Here is a 25,097-nt window from a genome sequence, read left to right on the forward strand (position 1 = left end):
TATTTCTTGTGGTTAATTTCTAATTTCATAGTGTTGTGGTCAGAAAAGATGCATGGTATACCTTCAGTTTTTTTAATTTGTTGAGACTTGTTTTGTGGCCTAATATGTGATCTGTTCTGGAGAATGTTCCATATGTGCTTGAAAGAATGTATATCCTGCTGTTTTAGGATGGAATGTTCTGAAAATATCTGTTAAATCCATCTGGTCCAGTGACTCATTCAAAACAAATTGTTTCCTTACTGATTTTCTGTTTGGATGGTCTGTCCATTAATGCAAATGTGGTGTTAAGGTCCCCTACCATTATTGTATTACTATCAATTGTTCCCTTTATGTTTGTTATTAACAGTTTTATGTATTTGGGTGCTCCCATGTTGGGTGCATAAATAAATACAATTGTTATATCCTCTTATTGGATCCTCCCTTTATTCTTATACAATGTCCTTCTTTGTCGCTTGTTACAGTCTTTGTTTTAAAGTCTATTTTTCTGATATAAGCACTGCTACCCTGACTTTGTTTTGCATGATAAATATTTCTCCATCTCCTCACTTTAAATCTGCAGATGTCTTTTGGTCTGAAATGAGTCTCTTGTAGGCAGCATATAAATGGGTCTTGTTTTTTAATCCATTCTGACACCCTTTGTCTTTTGTTTGGAGCATTTAGTCCATTTACTTTCAAAGTACTATTGATAGACATGTAATTATTGCTATTTTGTTACTAGTTTTGTGATTTTTTTAAAAAATAGGTTTTCTCTAATTCTTCTCTTGCTCTCTCTCATGGTTTATTGGCTTTATTTAGAAATATATTTGGATTTCTCCTTATTTTTGCTTATCTATTACTGGTTTTTGATTTGTGGTTATCATTAGGTTTGCATTTAGTATCTTTTGCATATAGCAGTTTCTATTAAGTTGATGGTCACTTAAGTTTAAACCCATTCTTTACTCCTCTCCCCACACCTGACCCCCCCGCAGACACACATTTTAGGTATATGGTGTCGTATTTTACCTCCTTTTATTTAAGGAATCCCTTGACCAATTTTTACAGATATATTTATTTTTGCTGCTTTTGTGTTTTTTACTCCTCCTACTCTCTCTATGGTTTTCCTTTCCATTCAAAGAATTTGTTTTTCAACCTTAATATTTCTTATAGGACTGGTTTAATGGTCATGAACTCCTTTAGTTTTTGTTTGTATGAGAAACTCTTTACTCTCCTTCTATTCAGAATGATAGCCTTGCTGGAGAGAGTATTCTTGGTTGCACTTTTATTTTCTTTTAGCACTTTAAATATATCCTATCACTCTCTTCTGTCCTGCAAAGTTTCTGTTGAAAAATCCTGATAATGGTATGGAGTTTCCCTTGTATGTAACTGTTTTCGTTTCTCTTGTTGCTTTTAAAAATTCTTCTTTATTGCTACTTTTTTGCCATTTTAATTACTTTATTTCTTGGTGTGGACCTCCTTGGGTTGAATTTTGGAGGGAAGCTCTTTGTGCCTCCTGAATCCAGGTATCTGTTTCCTCCCCCAGATTAGGGAAGTTTTCAGCTATTATTTCTTCAAATGAGTTTTCTGCCCCTTTATCTCTCTCTCCTTCTGAGATCCCTATAATACAAACGTTATTACACTTGACAAAATCACTGAGTTCCCTATGACAGTTCTCAATTTGCATAATTTTCTTTCCTCTCCTTTGCACAGTTTGGTTACTTTCCATTACTTGTGTCATGTCATAATTCATTCCTCTGCTTCATCGAGCCTATTTATTCCATCAAATGTATTTTTAATTTAATTTATTGTGTTCTTGGTCCCTGATTGGCTCTTTTTTTAATCTCTGTGCTAAGGGTCTCACTGATGTCCTCTTTTCTTCAGTCCAGGGAGTATCTTTGTGATTATTACTTTATATTCTCTATCAGGCACATTATATATGTTTTGCTTTGGTCTCTTGCTTGGTTTGGTCCTGTTCTTTCATTTGGGACATTTTTCTCTATCTTCTCATTTTGTTTGACTTTGCCTATTTCTCTCTGTTAGGAAAGTCAGCTACTTCTTTTGCTCTTCACAATAAAAGCCTTATGAAGAATAGATCTTTTAGTGCCCACAATGCAGTGTTCCCTGTTGCCCATGACCTGGTGCTTTAGGGAGTATCTCCTATGTGTGTTGCATGTGCTATGCTATTGAGTCATGGCCTCTTTTTCTTTCAGTCCAGTTATTCCCTGGTCTTCTGGGGGAGAGGCCCACAGTGCCAGGAGTGAGGGATGTATGACTGGGAAGGGTGGATCCACTGAAGGTTGGGATGGGGAATGGGGGGGGGTGTGGATTGATGTAAACAAGTTAGGTAAGAAGTGTCTATACTGCTCTGGTTCCTGCAGGTAGCTGTTGTTTATGCTGGGTGCAGGGGAGGGAATGATGCCTGCCAGCTCCTTTATTCCTGGAGGGGTCTCCCCATGATCCCTGTCTCTCTAGGCCATGCTCTGAGATGAGAAATCACTGTCCTTCCTGTCTGCCCCAGCGTTTTCAAACTGCTGGTTCTACACCATATCTGCTTGGGCTCTTTATCGTCCTTTTTCAGGGTGGGGGCTCTGCTCCTTAACACCATCGAGGCTCTCCAAGAGCCAGGCTTGCTGATTTTTAAAATTCCAGATCTTAAGTCCTGATGATTTTAAGAACTCATAAAACTTGGCCTTCTGAATTTCAAAAGCAAATATTATGGAGATTCATCCTCCTCATTTGTGAGCACCCCAGTGTGAAAGTCTGTTTTCAGCCTTTCTCTGCACCATTGGCTCCCTCCCTACCAGGATACAGTCCTTTTCACTCCAGACCATGTCTTTGCCCTTCCTCCTCCTTCACTGTGACCTCTTCCTGCCTTTAGTTGTGGAGTTCTGCCAGTCTTCAGGTCATGTCCTAGGTTATTTACACTGATACAGATGTTATCTATTTGTATCCAGGTGACAAGGCAAACTTGGGGTCCTCCCACTCTGCCACCTACCCCTCCGACCTGTATGATTTAATTTTTTAAGTTAATATTTTCCTTACTTTTTCATTTATTTTACTCTTGAAATGTGTTCTGTTTTTCTCAGCAGTTTTGCTAATTAGATTACTGTTGTTTATTGTATACTTATATCCAGAGAAAAACCCTTTTCTATGTACACATGGAGAAATTCTGTGATAAAGATCCCTTTTACATTGCCAGTCTTCCTTCTGCCTCTACCCTTGCTGTCCCAGAGACACTGTGGAGGTGCGCGTCTTCCCTGGATTTATCATCCCCCTGGACAGTCCCTGCTTCTACCTCGTTGTGTTCATCAAGTGAGATTTGTTCTCAGTCTGGTGTTCTTTCCTCCTCAGAAAGTGAACTTAACTGGATGTTACTAATGGAATAAAGTAACTAGAAAAAGAGCAGTCATGTTTGAGAAATTCCTACTATTTCCACTGCTAGAATGGAGGAAGAGGTCTAAGGAAAAGAACCTGACATTTTTTTGTTTTGGTTTTACCATGTGCTGTATGCTTTGCAACGTAAGCATTTAACCTTTCTAACAAGCCTGTGAGACTGTCTCCATAACACGAGTAGAAGAGCATAGAGAATTTAATCATCTTTGTAAGTTCATGCAGTTGGCAAACAATTTCTGTGATAACCAAGGTTGCATTATTTTCATTATACCATGGAGAAGTTTCTTCAGGCATGGAAGTAGTGTCTTGTCTAGTAGAAACTGTTTCTTTGTTTCTTTTGTGTCAGCCCTGTGCATAAGGATTAGAAGATGAATGTATCAAGGTGTAGAGGGATATAATAATCTTTATTTCCAATAAAGCTGTTACATTTAAAAATCCTAACTGGTATTCCAATATTGGCAAAGTTGCTTATATCAGATTATTCCCCCTGTAGGTAACCATTATTAAAACTGGACTGAATATGAAAGAGAAACAACTGTTTGAAGGTCCTGGGGTGTGATCAAAAGCAGGCAGAACCTGAAGTGGGGAGTTAGTCCTTAAAAGAGGGAAACTGCCATGGACGAGATTTATCATTTTGCCTACCACCACCTGTAGTCCAGGTTCTTGTTGGCTGCCAGAGTCAGAGCAGAGTTGAGAACACTTAGCAAGGCTGAAAAGTAAGCATGAACTCTCTGAAAAAGGGGGTTGCTTAGGAAGGAGCCCCAACTCAGCCAAGACACACTTGTCTGACCTCTGAACCATGTTTATGAGGGAGATTCCAAGTCCCTAATGAACTGAGAAGGGATTCAGTTCCTCCCCTGCACAGCAGTTTGAGTTTGAATTCAGCAAAGTTATCTCCTCCTTCCAACAAAAATCAGCAATATTGGGGCACCTGGGTGGCTTAGTAGGTTAAAGCCTCTGCCTTCGGCTCAGGTCATGATCCCAGGGTCCTGGGATCGAGCCCCGCATCGGGCTTTCTCCTTGGTAGGGAGCCTGCTTCCTCCTCTCTCTCCCTCTCTGCCTGCCTCTCTGCCTACTTGTGATCTCTGTTTGTCAAATAAATAAATAAAATCTTAAAAAAAAAAAACAGCAATATTGGGACGCCTGGGTGGCTCAGTTGGTTGGACGACTGCCTTCGGCTCAGGTCATGATCCTGGAGTCTCGGGATCGAGTCCCGCATCGGGCTCCCAGTTCCACGGGGAGTCTGCTTCTCTCTCTGACCTTCTCCTCGCTCATGCTCTCTCTCATTGTCTCTCTCTCTCAAATAAATAAAATCTTAAAAAAAAATCAGCAATATTTAGAGGAAGGCTATACATCTGTGGTCTTTATGATATATCATCTCTAATCAGTATATGAAATTCCTAGATAATTGAAGAAACAAGAAATGGGACCCACAATTAAGAAGAAAAACAATAAACAGAAACTGACCCCAAGATGACCCAGATGTTGGTCTTTGTGGACAAGGATTTATTTAAAGCAGCTATTATTTGTTCAAGGACCTAAGGAGTATAAAGTCATAATAAAAGGTAGGGATTTTCAGCAAGCAATATAAACTAAAAAAGAAGTATGGAAACTCTCCAACTGAAAAGTGTAGTATCAGGGAAAGAAACAAAATGGTGGCTGGGCTTAGCAGAGATTGGAGAAAACAGGAAAAAAGTTTCAATTAACATGAAGACAAAAAAATAATTCAATATGGAGAACAGAAATGACAATGAAAATCCATGAACAGATCCTGAAGACCTAAGGGATGATACCAAACAGTCTAAAATATGGGTAATTGCAGTCCCAGGAGGAGAGGGAAAAGATAATGTGTCATGAAATATTTGAAAAAAATAATGGTAAAAAATTTCCTAAATTTGTTTTAAAAAACCTCCAGATCTAACAGGCGCAGACACAACCCCTGCAAAGCAGGATAAATAAAAATATTTTACCTAGACTTAAGTTTAATATGATGAAAACTTAAGTTCTAAGGAGGGTATCTTGAAAGTAACCAGATAAAAATAATGTGCATTATTCTTAAGGTAGAGTTCCTCAGCCTTGGCTCTGTTGGCCGTCTGGGCTGGGTAATTCTCCATCTGTGCTTGTAAGATATTTAACAGTATCTTTGTCCTCTACCCAGCAGAGTGCTCCTCATTGAGAGCTACAGTGTTAAAACAACTGGTAAATTTGTGGGGTAAATAAAATACTGTATATTTTCTCTTAATTTATTTAAAAGTTAAATTATGACATTTTAGTATGGGGTTTATAATGTTCATAGATACAACGTATTTGATAATAGTACAAAGGACTGTATGAAGTGAATGAAAGTACAGTTGTGGGGTTATTCAAACGTACATTTTAAGTAAAATTTTACGTTACATTTTACATGAAGTAGAACAGTAACCCTGAGTCATCTGTGATAAGTTATGGAAAACATTGTCATTCATAAAGCAACTATTTAGAAAAAAATACAAAACAGTACACCTGAAATGTCAGTAGTTTAGTTATAGTGGAATTCTAAGAACATTGATTAAGCCAAAAAATGTCAGGAAAGGGGGAAAAAAACAGGTGAATAGAAAACAAATAGCTAGGTAAGAAATCTAAATTGAATGACGGTAATAGTTAAATAAAAATGGAATACATGCTCCAATTGAAACAAAGAGATTGTCAGAGTAAGGCTTGACTATGCCTCTTCAAACATTTTATGGGAGGTTTAGTGCAGCTAGGTTTTTTTTTTTAAAAAGGGTATAAGAGGGTGTGTGAGTGGCTTGGTCAGTTAAGCATCTGACTCTTGATTTTGGCTGGGGTCATGATCTCAGGGCTGTGAGATCGAGTCCCTGCACTGGGCTCCTGTCGGGCCCTGCGCTGGGTGTGGGCCTGCTTAAGATTCTCCGTCTCCCTCTGCCTCTCTTTTCCAAACCTCGTTTGCTCTCTCTGTCTCTCTCTCTCAAAAATTAAATTAAAAAAGGGCATAAAATGGGAAGCAAAAGTAAAAATGTCTCTTTTTGTCTGAGTGTTTATATGAAAAATCCCCCTAAAAAGCAATCATTAAACTAATAAACTTTGCATAGTCACAAGATAGAGGGTAATATGCAAAAATCAATTGTTTTTGTGGACAAGCAGGAAACAATTGGAAAAGAATATTTTTTAAAATTTTTAAAATTTATATTGACAACAGCATCAAACATGAAATATGTAGCAATAAGTTAACAGAAAATTTGTAAGAACAATGAAAACTAAAGATATTGCTGTGAGAAATGAAAGATGCCTATGAATGGAGAGCTGTCCCATGTCAGCAAATTGGAAGACTTAATATTGGTAATATCGCGGTTCCCTCTAAACTGATCTATAGATTGTTATCCCAACCAGTTACTCAGTAGCCTTTTTCTCAAATAGAAATTTTTAAGTTTGTACTAAAATGCAAAGGAGCTAAAATCTTACGAAAGAGCACAGCTTGAGGACTTCCTCTGTATGACTTCAAGATATACTATAAAGTCATGACAATCAGACAGTGTGGTGTGGACAAAATGGTAGGCAATAGATCACTAGAACAGAAGAGAATCTCAGCATAGGCCCATACTTAAATGGTAAACTGATTTTTTTTAAAGATTTTATTTATTTATTTGACAGAGATCACAAGTAGGCAGAGAGGCAAGCAGAGAGAGAGGAGGAAGCAGGCTCCTCACTGAGCAGAGAGCCTGATGGGGGGCTCAATCCCAGGACCCTGAGATCATGACCTGAGCCAAAGGCAGGGACTTTAACCCACTGAGCCACCCAGGTGCCCTGGTAAACTGATTTTTGACCAAAACGCCGAAAGAATTAAATAAGCAAGGACCAGAAATGTTGTTAGAACCATTGATTATCCATATTGGAAAACATGAAGCCTGATTCTTGCCTCGGACCATGCTCTAAAATTAATTTGCAGCGTATCATAGGCCTAAATGGAAAAATGCAAGCCATAGATGATATCAACATAGATGACAGCAACAACGGACACAATAAGAAGTTCCATCTATTCTCTCCTCAAGAAGAGCATCAGTAAAACTGGCAATAATTATTAGGGAAGGACCAAGAGGAAGTTCTGGATTTGAATAAGTACAATAGCTGAAATGATTTACTAGAGCATACCAGATTTGAACACGCAGAAGAAAGAATCAACATGTTTGGAAGATAGGTCAGTTAGATCATCCAGTCTGAAGAATAGAAAAAATAGAGAATGAAGAAAAATGCACCATAACAAATGTTGGCAACAGTGTGGAGAAATGGGAACCCTCATACACAGCTGGGAGGGAATTTAAAGTGGTGCAGCTGCTTTGGAAAAATTTGACAGTTCCTCAAAATGTTAAACACACGGTTACCATAAGACCTGAGAATTTTACTCCTACCTATATATCCAAGAGAATTGAAAATCTAGGTCTATACACAAAGTTGGACGTTAATTATCATAGCAGCATTTTTCATCATAGCCAAAAGGGAAAGGACCCAAAGGTCAATCAGCTGATGAGTGAATAAACAAACTGTGGCACAGCCATAGAGTGCAACGTTCTGTTGCTGTAGAAGGAATGGAGGACTGATCGTTGTCACTACATGGGTGAACCTTGAAATCAGGATGCTAAGTGAAATAAGCCAGGCATGAAAGGAACATATTATATGATCCTGTTCGTATGAAATGTCCAGAATAGACCAGTTCATAGAGAACGTGAACAGTTACTGGGGGTCAGGGAAGTAGGAGTTGGGGAGTAACTGTTAACAGGTACAAGGCATCTTTTTGGATTCCTAAAGTTTCTGGAATTCGATTGTGCAGCCCGTGTGAGTATCCGCAAATGTTGGACTCGAGTAAAAAAAAAGTCTGTACTAAATAGAGGGTAGCATTTTCACTCAGTGTTTTAGAGATCTTAAAAGTATGTAATGGTAAGAAAACAAGTTAAATTAATTATAGATCTCGTTCTAATTAAACAACAATTGAATGTGGGTATCCTATTTCTCTTGTTGATTATAACAATGGAGTATGGCCATTGAGCCATAGTTACTAATTTTCTCAAAAAGTGCATCTCTTAAATGTTTTCTTATTGAGAAAACTTAAAAAATAGATGAACTTAAAAATTTATAGTAACACTTTAGCAATGATAGTAGCATTATAGTAGGCTCTATAATCCTCTAAGCTTGCATGTGTGGGTTTTTTTTTTTTTTTGAAATTTTATTTTAAGTAATCTCTACACCCAGTGTGGGGCTCAAACTCACAACCCTGAGATCCCTGAGATCGGGTTGTGTGCTCCACCCACTGAGCCAGCCAGACACCCCATAATCCCGTTAGTTAGAATGTATAAATGGAGTTTGAAATGTCAGGTTCTCAAGTAACAGTAAGTAGGTACAACTATGTCAGATGGTTGGGAGAAGTCCACCTCAAGGGAAAAGACTTTGAGCCAATTAAGATTTTATTAAATGCCTCCACCTAATATTTTATTATAATCTATCCAAAACAAGACATTTCCTGGGGCACCTGCATGGCTCAGTCGTTAAGTGTCTGCTTTCAGCTCAGGTCATGATCCCAGAGTCCTGGGATGGAGCTCCGAATTGGGCTCCCTGCTCAGCGGGAAGCCTGCTTCTCCCTCTACCACTCCCCCTGCTAGTGTTCTCTCTCTCACTGTGTCTGTCAAATAAATAAAATCTTTAAAAAAAAAAAAAAAAAGACATTTCCTTCCTCCCCTCCTTTAGTAAAATATGGTAAAATTGGTCACAATTCCCTTGGGTGGCTTTTCAGTTTGACATAGTCATGAGTATAATAATGTGAAGAATAATATAGGAATTATTTCAGTTGTTTAAGTTGTGGTTTAGGGTTTTCATTTGACACTTGCCAAACTGGTTAGCTGTCTGTTATGTGATGCGTTAGGGGAATACTGTCTACCTGCCTGTTGTACTCTTGTGTTGCCCTTGGTTCCAGGGGTCTTTTCCTGCAAGGAAGCTGGTTGCCTGTTTCAGAGAATCAACCACAGAACGTGTACAAGAATCTGTGATGAGAAAATAGGAAACAAAACTGAAAAACGAACAAAAAGGCTTGGGGTTCCTTCCTTTCATCTAGAGCCTAATGCTGCCACCTAGTGGGCAAAAGGTGCAGAGACTGGGCAAAAAGATTTGTGTGTGGACTGGTAGATCACAATCTGGTGACAAACAAACGTCAGCTATATAAAATAGTTTGTAAAAACCTAAGTCTATAAATAAATAAAATAAAAAAATGAAAACATAAGTCTACTTTAACAATAATTATGGAACCACAGGATATATTAACCCTATCCAGTAATTTAGAAAATACTATAAAAATGATTTTTGCTAAAAACTGGAATTAAAACAACCATTTGGAATTTAGTTACCCTCATTACTTTAAAATCTTTGTCTATAAGCCAACTCGGTTTTTTTAAGTGTTAAAAAAAATTAATAGTGTGTGGTATACTTAAATTGAAAGAGAGCTTTGAATTACTGCTCTCACATGTTAGCCCAATTTTTCAAAGGATCTTAATGTTGTATTTTGATATTTTAAGAGTACTTTAAAAAAAAAGATTTATTAGTGGTAGGGAGGGGCAGAGGGAAAGAGTCTTAAGCAGGCTCTACGCTGAGCACAGAGCCCTACATGGGGCTCGATCTCACGACCCTGAGATCATGACTCAAGCTGAAACCAAGAGTTGGTCATTTAACCAACTTTGCCACCCAAGTGTCTAAGAGTCCTTATTAAACATACTTAAACGTAAGATAGAGAACTTATATAACCTGGCACGCTGAAACTAGTGAGGCAGTCAAATTTTACTTTTATTTTTTGGAATGTGCTGCAATACTTTCAGAGGATCAGTCCTTAAATTCAAAGTTAAGATTTAACATTATGCATGAGGAAAAGTAGCTGAGAAGCAAAAATCAATGTGAAAATTGAAAACATCTATGTATATATATGAAGAAGAGCTATTTTATTGTTAGCTGTATCTTTAATGTCACAAAACAGCAAAGTTGGTTTTAAAAACAATTTTAACTGGGGAGAAGAGAAAAATGGTATTTAAATAAAATTTTAGAAGTGAACTATGGTTAATGCAGAAAAGATGAATTAATTCATGTTTCTCTAGGTATAAAGTCTAAAAGCTGGACTTGAAGCCGTGAGAAAGGAATATTAAAGGGTTGCTACAGATTCTAGAAGAACTAGTGCAGTTGCTCACACTAGGCTCTCCATGTAATCTACCTCCACGAATGAGGTAAGACTTGGAGAAGCTGAAATGGGGCTAACAGCAAAAGTGAGGCTGAGGAGCCCTAAGGAGAGGCAGATTTTTTGAAAAACCAATTTGATTTTGTATTTCAAGGACTATACACCGTGTTCCAGTCCTTTCAGAAGAGCAGGAACGATAACTAGCGTGACCTTGGGCCAGCAGTAGGGGAGCCGAACCCAGTCCGCTATCAGCATGAATCTCCCAAAGGAATCTCCCTGGGAACTAGTCACAATCCCAGTTCTGTGAATTCTGCCCAGACGTTTTTTTTTTTTTTTTTAAGATTTTATTTATTTATTTGACAGAGATCACAAGTAGGCAGAGAGGCAGGCAGAGAGAGAGGAAGGGAAGCAGGCTCCCTGCTGAGCAGAGAGCCCAATGTGGGGCTCAATCCCAGGACCCTGAGATCATGACCTGAGCCGAAGGTAGAGGCTTTAACGAGCCACCCAGGCGCCCCATGACCAGACTTTTAAAACCAGCCTTCAGTTCTGTTACGGAACTGAGCTTAAATACTGAGCTTAAGACACACTGAAAGTATTAAACTTTGGCAGTTTAATTAATACTTTTAATACCAAAAATGAAACTGCAATCCACATGGGACTAGAGGACTAGGGACTAAAAGGAAATTAGTCTACATTTATATGAAGGTAAAAATATTTGCTTTAATTAAAGGAAGAAAATAAGAGTCTTTAAATCCAAAAATAAAAGAGCAACTGCATAGTTACAGAATGAGCTTCATACCGACTAAATGTGTACAAAAATGTGTTTTTAGAAATAAGGCAGATGGGATTAATGAAAAGGACAGCAGAGTGAGAAAAAATGGGTTGAATTCATGGCTCTAACATTTAATAACCTTGTGATTTCAGCCAGGTCACCTAAAGTTTCTGAGCGTTTGTTTCCACATCTGTTCAGTGGAGATCATTCCTTTTCTGTTTACTACACAGGGCTGATGTCAATGTTACAGTGTAGAATATCATCATTATTGAATTTTGTCTGTTTCTCTCCCAAATATATTACCGTTGGGATATTTTGCTAATTTGATTTACATCTGAATAATAGACATTCTCTTCTACTCAGTGTCTTTCTCTAGTCTCTCCAAAGCATAAATGCCCGTTGAAATTTTTTTTTTATTTTCAGATTTTCAAAGTACACCACTTTCTCACTTGTTTATTCCATGTAAAATTTTAACCCAAAGTTTTAAATCACATCTAATCTCTAATCACATTGCCCACATGTATGTATCTATTGTCTATCTCTTCCATTACCCCATTTTTTAGGGAGCTGCTTATTACATTTCCCAGATTACAAAATCAAATTTATTATTCCACTTATAATCCTTAGCTTGGCATTCCAGCCCCTCCACGACGAGGCCAGCTCACCTTTCCAACCTATCTGCTCCACTCTCTTCCGTGACTCAGCCACTGTGTGCCCTCCCAGGCCTGCGCCTTCCTGCCACCTGCCTTTGCTCAGGCAGCCCCTCTCGGCCAGACGGCCATTCCCGCTCCCCTCATGTCCACATCTGACATCCTCTTCAGACCCATCCATGTGCCTTCTCATCCATGCAGATTTTGTCCATATTTCTCAAACTCTCCTCTCATTTTCCCTTCTATGAGAAGCTTGAGCTCTTCACCTCTGTGTCTCATTTGGCATGGTGGCGTTCTCCTTTTAGAAATAAGTGTTGCGCTTTTCTTACTCCCCCTCCTAGGATATGAGCTTTTGGAGGGCACACCTCAAGCTTCGTTTATCTAGGTAGCCCCTTAGCACACAGCCCCGTGTCCTCATAGTTAGTCTAGGAAGGAATGGATGTCTGTATCCTGCAAATATGAACTAGAAAGAAGAGTGTTTGCCTGCTTTATACTCTTCCTGTCTTTTGTGGTTTTCCCCTTTTTCTGATGTTTGATCCAGATTTATTTCTCTGAGAACACTGAGCTTTGTTTCAAAATCTTAATCAACTATCATCACTTCCAAGGCACTCAGCAGTCCTTGCACTAACAATTAAATATGTTTGATAAATGCATATTTATCAGTGCATATCAGAAATATGTTAGTGCATATCAGAAAAATGTTCTTTTTCCCCATGTCCTGTGGGTGATAATGTTGTCCATTTTCCTTTCCTCTTCTTACTGATCTTCCATGTTCCACTTGGTAAAGTGTTTTGCTGATCTCCTGCCTCTCACTTGATTCTTCCTGTGAATGTAGCACTACTGGGAAGTGTCTCCGTGAAGACACCAATTACATTTCTTCCCTGGCTTCTGAGAATAGAGATAGCATAGAAAGAGAGGAAAATTCAGGTTATTGATTTGCTTTATACTAAGACAGGAAATACGGACTACTACACAGCAGGAAGAATCACCGGAAGGGAACTGAAAGTGTGCGATTTCCAGATCCCAGAGTTAGGTGTTATTTCTTTCCCTGTTATCTTTGAAAAATGGATCAGGTTATCAAACAAGTAGCTTTTCAAAATTTAGTTTAATGGACTGATCATTCGTTAGAGGAAGAACACTAATAAGAAAAAGAGTTCTTTATACCTGAAGTCAAGGGTCTGAAGGTGTTCGTGGTCACAGTCTAACACATGGTAAGATCACCAGACCAACCAAGGGGCTCAAATGAAAAATACAGCCAAGGAAAATTATTAGAGGCTTCATAGTGGAGGAATTAGGGTCTTCGTAGGCAATTTTGTTGCAATCTAAATCTAGGGTGGAATTTTTTTTTTAATTGAGCTATAGTTGATATATAACATTTTTTAGTTTCAGCTCTACAACGTAATATTTGCATATATTGTGAAATGATCATTATAGGAAGTCTAGTTTAACATCCATCACCACACAGGGTTACAAATTTTTTTTCTTATGCTGAGAACTTTTAAGATCTACTCTTGTAGCACCTTTTTTTTTTTTTTATAAGATTTTATTTATTAGAGAGTGCATGAGAGAGAGCATGAGCAGGGGAGAGGGCAGAGGGAGGAGGGAGAAGCAGACTCCCCACTGAGCAGGGAGAACGATGCGGGGCTCGATGGCAGGACCTTGGGATCATCACCTGAGCCAAAGGCAGACGCTTAACCAACTGAGCCACCCAGGCGCCCTTCTTGTAGCAACTTCTAAACATACAACACAGGATTATTATAGTTACCATGCTGTATATTGTATCCCCAGGACCTACTTGTCTATTAATGGAAGTTTGTACCTTCTAACCACCTTCACCCATTTCACCCACCCCACTCCCCACCATCTCTGGCAACAACCAGTCTCTGTTCTGTGTCTATAGTTTCCTTTGCTTTCTTTTCTTTGTTTTTTAGATTTCACCCATGAGATCATATGGTATTTGTTTTTCTCTATCTGACTTATTGACCACAACGACTTCAAGCTCCATTTGTGTTGTCACAAATTGCAAGATTTTCTCCTTTTAGGGCTGGATAAGCTCTCTCTCTCTCTCTCTCTCTCACTGTGTGTGCATGAGTGAGAGAGAGATTCTCTGTATCCATTCATCCATTGATGGACACTTAGGTTGTTTTCATTTTTTGGCTATTGTAAATAATGCTACAGTTATCATAGGGACCAGATACCACTTATGAGTTAGTGTTTTTGTTTCCTTCAGGTAAATACCCAAAACTGGAATTGCTACACTGAATGGTAGTCCTATTTCTAATTTTTTGAGGAACCCCTCTACATTTGTTCATAGTGGCTGTACAATTTACATTCCCACCAGGAGTGCCTAAAAGTTCCCCTTTCTGTACATCCTCACCAATATTTGTTAATCCCATCTTTTTTTTTTATTAAGTTTTTAATGTTAATTCCAGTATAGTTTTTGATAGTAGCCATTCTACTAGGTATGAGGTGATATTTCATTCTCACTCCCTCCATGACTGAGCCCAGAATGTCTTTCCAACTTCATTTGCCATTACTCTCTTCCATGTACGATCACAGGCTTGTGAATTCCTGCTGTCTGTGGTTTTGATCTGCATTTCCCTGATGATATTGCTATTGGACATCTTTTTGTGTACCTATCGGCTATCTCTACATCTTTAGACAGTTGTCCAGATCCTTCATCCGTTTTATAATTGCAGTTGGGTTGTTATTGAGTTCCATGAGTATTGTATATATTTTGGACATTAACCCCTTATCAGATATATGATTTGCCAATATTTCCTCCATTAGTAGGTTGTTTTTTCATTTTGTTGATGGTAACCTGTGCTGTGCAGATGCTTTTCAGTTTCTTACACTCCCCGTTGCTTTGTTTTTTGCTTTTGTTTTCTTTAACTTTTGGTATTAAACCCAAAAAATCATCACCAAGACTGGTGCCAAGGAGTTTACCACCTATATTTTCTTCTAAGAGTTTTATGGTGTTAGGTTTGCTTAAAAATCTGCTTATAGTCTTAAGGGGGTTCCCTTGCATAACAACTTGCTTTTCTCTTGCTGCTTTTAAGAGTCTCTCTCTGTCTTTACTATCTAATAGTTTAATTATAATGTGTCTCAGTATAAGTCTCTTTGAATTCATCTTATTTGGTACTTGAGTTTTATGGACCTGGATGTCTGTTTCTTTCCTCAGGGTAGGGAAATTTTCATTCATTAATTCTTTGAAAAGCTTTCTGCCCCTTTTGCTCCCTCCTTTCCTTCTGGGACCTCTGTAATGTATATATTAATTTGTATGATGGTGATCCATAAGTCCCTTAAACTATCTTTGTTCCTTTTTTTTTTTTTCTTTTTTCCAATCCTGATTGGATGAATTCCACTGACCTGTCTTCAAGTTCATGAATCCTTTCTTCTGGTTGCTCAGTCTCCTGCTGAAACTTTCTGTCAAATTTCTTCAGTTGTATTCTTCAGCTCTGAGTTTTCTGTTTTGTACTTTTAAGCTATTGCCTATGTTGAATTCTCACTTTGTTCATGCATTGTTTTCCTGAACTTTTTGACTGTTATTTCAAACTCCTCTCAGGCAAATCACTTATCTCTGTTTAACTGCAATCTGTTTCTGGATATTTATCTTGTTCTTTTGTTTGCAACACATTTCCCTGTTTCTTCATTTTCTTTGACTCTCTCTGCTGGTTTCTGGACATTAGATAAAATAGCCACCTATCCCAGTCTTGACAGAATGGTGTTGTGTAGGGATGAACCTGGCCTGAACTCTCAGTTGTCCCTCAAACTTTTGTGGTTGTCCAAGCCTTCTCTTCTGTTGTTAGTGACTCCCAGTAGTTGAGAGTATGCTAAAACGTGTCCATGTCCTAAAAGGATGGGTCACAGTTAACACCTAGATGCAGGCTGATTGGAACCTGGACACTCAGGCAGGCAGGTGGGAAAGTACGTAGTTAAATCTCTTCCAGGGAGAGCTAGAAATGGAAGTTCTACCTGTTCCCTCTGTGCTGGGCCCAGGTATATAGTCATAGGTGGGGCTAGAGAGGATGTTCTTGCATCCATTAAGAATTTGTGTTTTTTTGTTTGTTTGTTTGTTTGTTTGTTTCCTACAGTACTGTGGGACTCATGAATATAAGTTTTGTTGGCTCTCAGAGTCAGGCTATCTAGAGATCATCCCTTGGGTGGCAGCCCTAAAATCTGGGCACAGACATGTTTTTAAAACTCCTTCTAGGGAGACACTGGTGGTTTGCAGTGGGCTGGAAGGAGCAGATGGGTTTGATTTTTGTTTTATTGATGCTTTCCTTCACTATGCAAAAATTTTTAGTTTGATGTAAGCCCAATTTTATTTTTTATTCGTTGGTTTTGGGGTTTTTTTGCTTTTGTTTTCCTTGGAGGAGACAGATCCCAAAAAATATTGCTAAGTTTGATGTCCAAGAGATTACTTTCTGTTTTCTTATATTAGTTTTATGGTTTTAGGTCTCACACTTAGGTCTTTAATCTATTTTGAATTTATTTTGTGTATTGTGTAAGGTGATTCAGTTTCAATATTTTGCATATAGTTGTCCAGTTTCCTCAGTACCATTAATTGAAGAGACAGTACTTAATTGTGTATTTTTGCCTCCTTTGATGTAGATTAATTGACCATATAAACATGGGCTTATTTCTGGGCTCTCAATTTTGTTCCACTGATCTATGTATCTATTTTTGTGCTAATACCATTCTGTTTTAATTACTACAGCTTTGTAATATAATTTGAAATCTGGGATTGTGATACCCTCAGCTTTGTTCTTCTTTTTCAAGATTGTTTTGGCTATTTAGGGGCTTTTTTGTTTCAGACAAATTTTTGGATTTTTTTGTTGTTATAGTTCTGAAAAAATATTGTTGATATTTTGATAGTGCATTAAATTAGTAGGGTGCTTTGGGTATTATAGACATTTTAAGAATATATTCTTCTGGAGCACCTGGGTGTCTCAGTCATTAAGCATCTGCCTTTGGCTCAGGTCAGACAATCCCAGAGTCCTGGGATAGACCCCCCACATCATGCTTTCTGCTCTGCGGGAAGCCTGCTTCTCCTTTCCCACTCTCCCTGCTTGTGTTCCCTCTCTATCTCTCTCTGTCAAATAAATAAATATCTTTTTTTTTTTTTTAAAGAATATATTCTTCCAATCCATGAGCATGGTATATTTTTCCCATGTATTTGTGTCATCTTTGAGTTCTGTCATCAGTGTCTTATGGTTTTCAGAAGATAGGTCCTTCACCTCCTTGGTTAAATTTATTCCTAAATATTTGATTATTTTTATGCAATTGTAAATGGGAATTTCTTCATTTTCCTTTCTGTTATTTCATTATTAGTGTATAGGAATGCAACATATTTCTGTATCTTGATTTTGTATTACACAACTTCCCTGAATTAACTTATTATTTTTTTAAAAGATTCCTTTTAGAGGGGCGCCTGGGTGGCTCAGTGGGCTAAAGCCTCTGCCTTCAGCTTGGGTCATGATCCCAGGGTCCTGGGATCGAGCCCCGCATTGGGCTCTTTGCTCAGCGGGGAGCCTGCTTCCTCCTCTCTCTCTCCCTGCCTCTCTGCCTACTTGTAGATCTCTGTCTGTCAAATAAATAAATAAAAATCTTAAAAAAAAAAAAAAAAAAGATTCCTTTTAGAGAAAAAGAGTGTGCTGAGGGAAGGGGCAGAAGGAGAGGGCAAAAAAGAATCCTAAGCAGGCTTCACACCCATGACAGGCCTCATGTGGGGCTTGATCTCATGACCCTGAAGTCATGACCTGAGCCAAAATTAAGAGTCAGATGTTTAACTGACTGAGCCACCTAGGTGCCCCTGAGTTAATTAATTAATTCTAACAGGTTTTGGTGGAGTCTTTAGTATATATAGTATCCTGTTCTCTGCAAATATTGACAGTTTAACTTCTTATCAATTTGGATGTCTTTTCTTTTGTCTGATTGCAATTGTTAGGACTTCCAATAAAACCTTGAATAAAAGTGGCAAGAGTGGACATCCTTGTCTTATTCCTGATCCTAAAGGAAAAGCTGTTTTTCATCATTGAGTATGTTAGCTGTGGGTTGATATAGATGGCCCTACCACAACTGGGGTATGTAGTGTGTTAACATCCCTTACTATTATTGTATTACAGTCAGTTTCTCCCTTATGTTTATTAATAATTTGCTTTATATAGTTAGGTGTTCCTAAATTGGGTGCATAAATATTTACAATTGTTACATCTTCTTGGATTGATCCCTGTATCAATATGTAATGACCTTTTTTTCTCTTGTGACAGTCTTTGTTTTAAAGTCTATTTTATCTGAACATTGATACCCCAGCTGTAGGGTTTGTTTTGTTGTTCTTTTGGGGGTTTTTTTGCTTCCATTTACATGAGGTAACTTTTTTCTGTATCTTCCTTTTAATCTTTATATGTCTTTATGTCTAAAATGAGTGTTTTGTAGGTAGCATATAGATGGGTCTTTGGGTCTTGCTCTTTTTATCCATTCTGTGTCTTTTGATTGGACCATTTAGTGCATTTACATTTAATTATTGGTGTGTTCATTGTCATTTTGTTAACTTTTTTTCCCCTGTTCCTTTCTTCTTTTGCTCTCCTCTCTTATGATTTGATGGCTTTCTTGAGTGTTATGCTTAGATTCCTTGCTCTTTACCTACTATAGGCTTTTGGTTACCACTGGGTTCGTATGTAGCATCCTATGTGTGTACAGCAGTCTATATTGGGTTGATGGTCACTTAAGCTCAAACACGTTTTAAAAGCATGGAATTTTTACTCCCTCCATATTTTATGTATATGATTCTATATTTTATGTATCCCTTGACTAATTTTTGCATATATTTACTACTTTAGTGTTTTAATATCCTTACTGGCTTTGTGATTGAAGTATTACCTTTACTATGTTTACTTTTCCCAGAAAAAGGTTTTCCTTTCATAATTTTCTTCTAGTTATGGTCTTTTCTTTCTACTTAAAGAATTCCCTTTAACATTTCTTGTAAGGCCAGATATAGTGTTCTTGGTAGTCAGCTTTATCCTGTCAGCACCTTGCGTGTATCAAACACTCCTCTAGACTGTAAAGTTTCTGCAGAAAAATCAGAGGATAGCTTTATGGGGCTCCTCTTGTATGTAACTGTTTACTTATCTCTTGTTTTTAAGATTCCCAATTCATCTTTAATTTTTGCCATTTTAATTGTTATCAATCTTGGTGTGGACATCCTTAGGTTCTTCTTGTTTGGGGCTCTGTTTCCTGGAACTGAATGTCTGTTTCCTTCCCCAGATTTGGAAAGTTTTCAGATGTTATTTCTTCAAGAAGTTTTGCTGACTTCGTCTCTCTCCTCTCCTTCTGGGAAGGAATAATGTTGTTATTATGCTGGTGACGTTGCAGAGGTCTCTTACTCTGTCATTATTCTTTTCCCTGTTCAGCCTGTCTTCCAGATCCCTGATCCATTCTTCTGTATCCTCTCATCTATTGATTCCACTAGTGTATTGCTCATATCAGCTTTTGTATTCTTCACCTCTGATTGTTTTTATCTTTTCAATCTCTCTTGAAGTTCTGAGTTCATCCACTCTTCTCTCAAAGTCCAGTGAGTATCTTTATGACCATGACTTTGAACTCTTTATCAGGCATATTGCTTATCTCTGTTTTGTTCTTTTTCTGTGATTTTTCTTTCATTTAGGACATATTCCTTTGTGTCATTTTGTCTAACTCTGCATTTGTCTATATATTAACTACTTAATACATAGTTATGTCTCCTGATCTTGAAAGTAGTGGCTTTGTGTAGAAAGGGCCCTGTTGTAAACTGTTCCTAGGCACTAGAACCAAGCACTTCAGGGGTGTTCCCTGTGTGGACTTCATGTGCCCTCCTGTTGTGCCTGAGCTATAACAACTCTAAGTGCCCTGTGAGGCCTGGTTGCAGTCAGTAGTGGGGGCACTGGTGGCTAGGGTTTGCTTTCTGGACTGCTGGTTTAGAGGCCTAGCTGCAGTCACCATAGCCTCACTGGCGGGCAAGGTTGGCACTCAGCCCAGCTATTTGCATAGTAATGAGCCACTGTGACTACTGCATGTGTGCTGGTGCAGAGGGTTTGCATCCCGCCCCTGCCCAGGGCAGGTCCATCAAGGAATGATGTGGTGGGGCATATAGTGCTAGCTAGCAAGGTAGATTGAAGAGTGCTAGAACTGACTCCTGAAAGCCTCTGGCTATCTAGGCTGAGGAAAGGCAAGAAAAATGGTGCCGGCCAGCACTTTTATTTCCAGAAAAAAATGCTGCAGATCCCTGCCCCACTGACCCATGCCCTAAAATTAGTTAATAAATCTCCACGTATAGCCCAGGTACTTTTCGAACCCTGTCTTACACACTGTGTGTTGGGCCGTTGTTTGGCTTGTTGGCTCTTTAAGGGTGGAGACTCCGTTTCTTACAGCTCTCCAGGTCTGCTGGAGGTAAGCCTTGCTGATTTTGAAAGCCAGACATATGGATACTCCCCTTCCCGGTGCAGGATTGGTGGTATTTGGTGTGGGCTGTGATCCCCTTGCTCCTCTGTGCTTATGATGTCCCTCCTGTGTGTGGGTAGTTGTGCTGGGGTTTGGTTCCATATTGCATTTCTGCTCCTTCCTTTCTCAGTGTAGCCTTCTCTCTGCTATTAGCTGTGGAAGATCTGTCAGTCTTTCAGGTCATTCTTCAGAATTAGTTGCGTAGATGTTGTTGCTGCCTCTATGGGATAAAGTAAGCTCAAGATCTTCCTATTGCTACCATGTTTGAGCTCTGGAAAGTGTCTTGAATTCCCTGTGTACACCCGAGTTTCACCTGGGTCTGGAACTATTTGTTTTTACACCTACTCATGTACTGCCACTTCTGTTACTAATCTGATATGCAGTTCAACTTCTTACCCATTCACCTTTCTCAGAGGAATATGGTGATGTCACACAGGTATTCTGAGTCAGTGGGGTTTAACTAGGTGGGGGCAGCGGAAGCAGTACAATTGCTTTTTTTTTTCCTGTGGGTGGAGGGGAGAGGGCACTCAGAGGCTGGTTTGTATTTTTTTTTTTTTAAGTTCCATAAGTGTTTTGATATAAAAATCTTAATCTGTTTTAACTTTTTGATAGATTTGCTATTTATCCTATTTTGGTTTTAGGCCAAATCAGAAGAATTGCTTTTCTTATAAACATCGTTAGTGAATAAACCAACTTTTAATTTAGATATTAGCACTGTGCTTTTTCTCATAGGTATCCTCTTTGAGAAATGAAAAGCGAGGCTCATCATATCTCATCTCTGCCCCAGAAGGTGGTTCTGTGGAATTTGTTGACCAGCATTCTCAGGGCACAGGAGCATATTACATGGAAACCTACTTAAAAAAGAAGCGCGTATACTGAGTTAAGTTCTCTTCTCATAACCTCATAAGGTTTTTGCAGTATCTCTGCTGTTCATCGCTGCCTTAACTACATTCAGACTAGCCATATCCTTTAAATACGGGTTTCTAATTTCCCAGAAGGAACTGTATCGTGCAGCAAGCAGAATTGCCAAATAAAAAATAAGTAGCAATAAGATAAGACAATGGAGGACATTTTCCATTACAATTAGATGCATCTTAATTGGTATTAACTTATAGTCCATTGGAGAAAGTAACAATGTTCCAATATTCCTTGTTTAGGACTGGGAATAATTTTGACACCATATATAAAAGTATGAAGCAATAAATGGGAAACGGTCTTGTTTCCTGAGCCTTAGAAGAATGAATTTCTTATATGCCAATGTGCATTTCAATCTACTTTCCCTAGAAGTAATCTCATTTGTAGATTTTTAGACCTTTTCCTAGAACTACAAGAGTGCAAGTACAAAATGCAGTGCTGGTAGTGTTAAAAAGATGCTCTACATGCAAACTAATTACCCTACATCAGCCCTGCAATATAAAACCCAGAGTGACAGTGATGTCCAAGTTCTACACAACTACAGATGCTTTACTTTTAATGTTCTTTACCTACCATTTATACCTTTTGTGAGAAACGAGCTATTTTTGAAAAAAAAAAAAAAAAAAAAGTAGCTTTGGTGAAATAATTTCAGGGGTTGGCAGACTACACCCTGGGGTCAAGTTCAGTCCTCCACCTGTTTTTATACTGTCTGCAAGCTAAGACTGAGGTTTACATTTTTAAATGAAGTAGAACAGATTTGAATTAAGTCCTGTGAAATTCAAATTTCAGTGTCCATATATGAAATTTTATTGGAACACAAACATGCTCATTCATTTACATACTATTAGAGCTACTTGTGTGCTACAGTGGCAGTGCTGAGTAGCTCTGACCGAGACCACATGGACTGCAAAGCCTAAAATATTTATTGTCTGGGCCTTTATGGGGGAAAGTGTGCAAACCCCTGGTCTAATGGCACTAATTCCCTAATCCTTTAACTTCTGCAACAGACTTGCAATTGGCAAGCAATGTAGGTTTCTATGTCTGATTTCATGGCATAAACCAATGATGATCTAATTGCTAGAACAAGGCCTATTTTGATCCTCAAATGCCCTATTTCCCCCGTATAGTTCAACAGTCAATACTGCTCTTTCTGGAGGAGCACTATGGAGTAACAAATAGAACAGTTTTGAGCTAGTGAGTTATACCTCATTTTCTGCTTTGTCTCTTATTCTTTTGTAGTGTTAGGCTGAAAAATTATCAGCCATTTAAGTCAATTTACTTCGGCAAGAATTGTGTTTATTGCATATAACTTTTGACATCACCATTTCCCCGAAGACTTTGGTATTAAACACATGAGAAACCCTTTGCCACCTAGAAGTTTCCAGGTTTGTTCCTTATGATCCTAGTCTTTTTGAAATCAGATCATTACATATCTTCGAATAAGTACCCTATTCTAATGACCAAGTTTAAAATTGGTACATATGACTTTTAAAGAAATTGGTCTAATTTGTTTCATACATTAACTTCTACTTGAAAGTGACAGCTAGAAAGTTAATTACTAAGGATTGGCATCACTCAGTTATGACTCAGCAGATGCATAATGGTTTCTCCATGTTCTGCGCTTCTCCTTCCCATTTCCTATCACATTAAGCATCTTCGGTGCTTAGTCATACCTCTGATAATACAACCAGCAGATGGTGAATTTTAAGTCAGAGCTGCAAAATGAAAGCAGGAAGAGGGTGAAAGAACTAAGTACGTTGGATGATAGCCCATGGGGATCTGCCCTGTCACTGGATAGAACAGATAAGTACAAATCAAGTGGTGTTTGTATTAAGGACCACTACCAAACTCCCCACCCTGCTGCAACGTCTATACTGTTATTTTTCTATGTAAACAAATTGTTTGAATGCTTTGAAAGTGAAATCTTAATATTAAAAGGCATATGCATGTGAAGTCTCTAGTATATTTATTTGTATAAAGAGTAAACAAAGTGCATATAGAGTGGCCACAGGTTTGACACAGACAGAGACCTTGGTGATGTCGGGTTATTGAGTAAATTTAAATGGCAAGTTTATTGCTGCCATTGAATCAATCCAGAACGCTCTTTCAGGCTCAACAGGTGAAAAGTAATGATCTCAAACAAATGCTAGACAGCATTAACAAAAAGTTTTTCAGACTCTTGGTCAAGTTCTTAGGGTTCACATTGAATCAGAGATTAGACACTTTTGATCACCCAGCTACCTCCAAGCAAACAGAAAACTGTCTAGTAGCTGCTGAACTCTTGCAGGTGGATGGTTAGGCACGGAAACACGGACTGGTTGCACACAGCCTCCAAAGCCAATGCTGCAACAGCTCGCCGCACAGTGGTCGAGTTAGCAAAGGACTGACAGGAGCATTTCTGAAAAGCACATAGGCTAGCATCCAGGGTCTTGGAGTCCATTCTGCCTAAAGGGCTCCTGGGTAGGAAAGCGCTGCCACAGGCCTGGTTCTCAAGAGTCAACAGCAGCAGTCTCTATCCCGCCGCCGTCCCCGGTTCTGACCAGTTTCCTCAGGCGTCAGTGCGGCTGGTCACCCGTGGGGATAAGAGCAAAGCCACTGAAGAAAAAGTTTAAGCCCTACTGGTGACAGGAATACACTCAGCTTTATATAGAAACAGTCTACTAACTGCTATCTAATATTTCAAGAATGCCTGGGCTAGCACTGTAGAGACCCTGAAATCTGAGGGCATGTCCGAGTACTGGCAACATCCGTCAACCTCTCTCTGCAGGAAAGCATTTCTGACCAGCCGGGAACAGGGCTGCTGTTGGCTCCCCTCATTTTCTGGTAAGCAAGCGGGGCAGGGCACCAGCCAAACAGCATGGTGCTTTCCGTTCTTTCCAAAAGGAGGAGTGCTTAAGTGCTTTCTATTGTTTCTACTGTTTGTGTTACAGGGGCCAAATTTCAAGAGGGAAGTACTTACACATAATAAGCACCACAGTGTGCCTTACATACCCAAATACAAATTTTTTCCATTAAAAATTTTAAATGGCTTGGGTACTGGTTGGGGAAGGAGGACTTGATACACAGGAGTTTAAATGTTACTCATGCTTCTTATTTTAAAAGTGCTTCAAATCCTTCGATAAGGTTCTGAAAAGTTGTCCGATTGGATGGTTGGAACTCCCAGCATTTTCTCATAAGTTGATAAACCTGTAAGAAGAGGGGAAAAAAAAAAACTTTTTGGAAATGGACTTATTACTCAAAGTACTATTGATGAACAATATCTATCTTGAGAAGCTCATGAATCGACCTTCCAAAAAGTCCAGGTCATCACATCTCAGTGTAGATGCTAAATGTCCTCAGTGGTTGTTCTCTGATGCATACAAACTCTTCAGTGCATCTCCAACAGTCTTAAGAGTTGGCCTTAAAGGCTCAAATCACTTTAGAATACAAAAAACTGAATGTCATAAATGCTACTGACGAACATGCAATTATAGCTGACCCGCGTACAACACGGATTCAACTGTGCACGTCCAGTTATATACCGTTTTTTCAATAAATATGATCTAGTGCTATAAATGTATTTTCTCTTACCATTTTTTTCTCTTGTTATCAGTAAAGCTCCTGGTCAACAGAAGTCTTAAGTTTTGGGTAATCAAAAGTCACCTCCCTTAATCCCATGTGAGTCAACTCTCTATGAGCGGGTCACATTTGGGCTACACCAGACTGTGCTCCT

General features: G+C 38.7%; 2 protein-coding genes across 4 annotated transcripts in view; one reads left to right on the forward strand and one right to left on the reverse strand.

Moving 5' to 3' along the window:
- RAVER2 (ribonucleoprotein, PTB binding 2) overlaps positions 1 to 22,244 on the forward strand; it is a 93,205-nt gene extending 70,961 nt beyond the window's left edge. For both annotated transcript variants that reach the window (XM_032844865.1, XM_032844864.1), the window contains exon 12: positions 21,203 to 22,244. In XM_032844865.1, the coding sequence (XP_032700756.1) occupies positions 21,203 to 21,349 (147 nt within the window). In that variant the 3' untranslated portion in view covers positions 21,350 to 22,244. The remainder of the gene's footprint in view (positions 1 to 21,202) is intronic.
- Positions 22,245 to 24,398: 2,154 nt separating this feature from the next.
- Positions 24,399 to 25,097, reverse strand: part of JAK1 (Janus kinase 1) — a 123,180-nt gene continuing 122,481 nt past the window's right edge. For both annotated transcript variants that reach the window (XM_032844863.1, XM_032844862.1), the window contains one exon: positions 24,399 to 24,571. In XM_032844863.1, the coding sequence (XP_032700754.1) occupies positions 24,476 to 24,571 (96 nt within the window). In that variant the 3' untranslated portion in view covers positions 24,399 to 24,475. The remainder of the gene's footprint in view (positions 24,572 to 25,097) is intronic.

This window comes from Lontra canadensis, unplaced genomic scaffold (assembly GCF_010015895.1).
Source record: "Lontra canadensis isolate GAN:19392208 unplaced genomic scaffold, GSC_riverotter_1.0 scaffold158, whole genome shotgun sequence".
NCBI lineage: Eukaryota > Metazoa > Chordata > Mammalia > Carnivora > Mustelidae > Lontra > Lontra canadensis.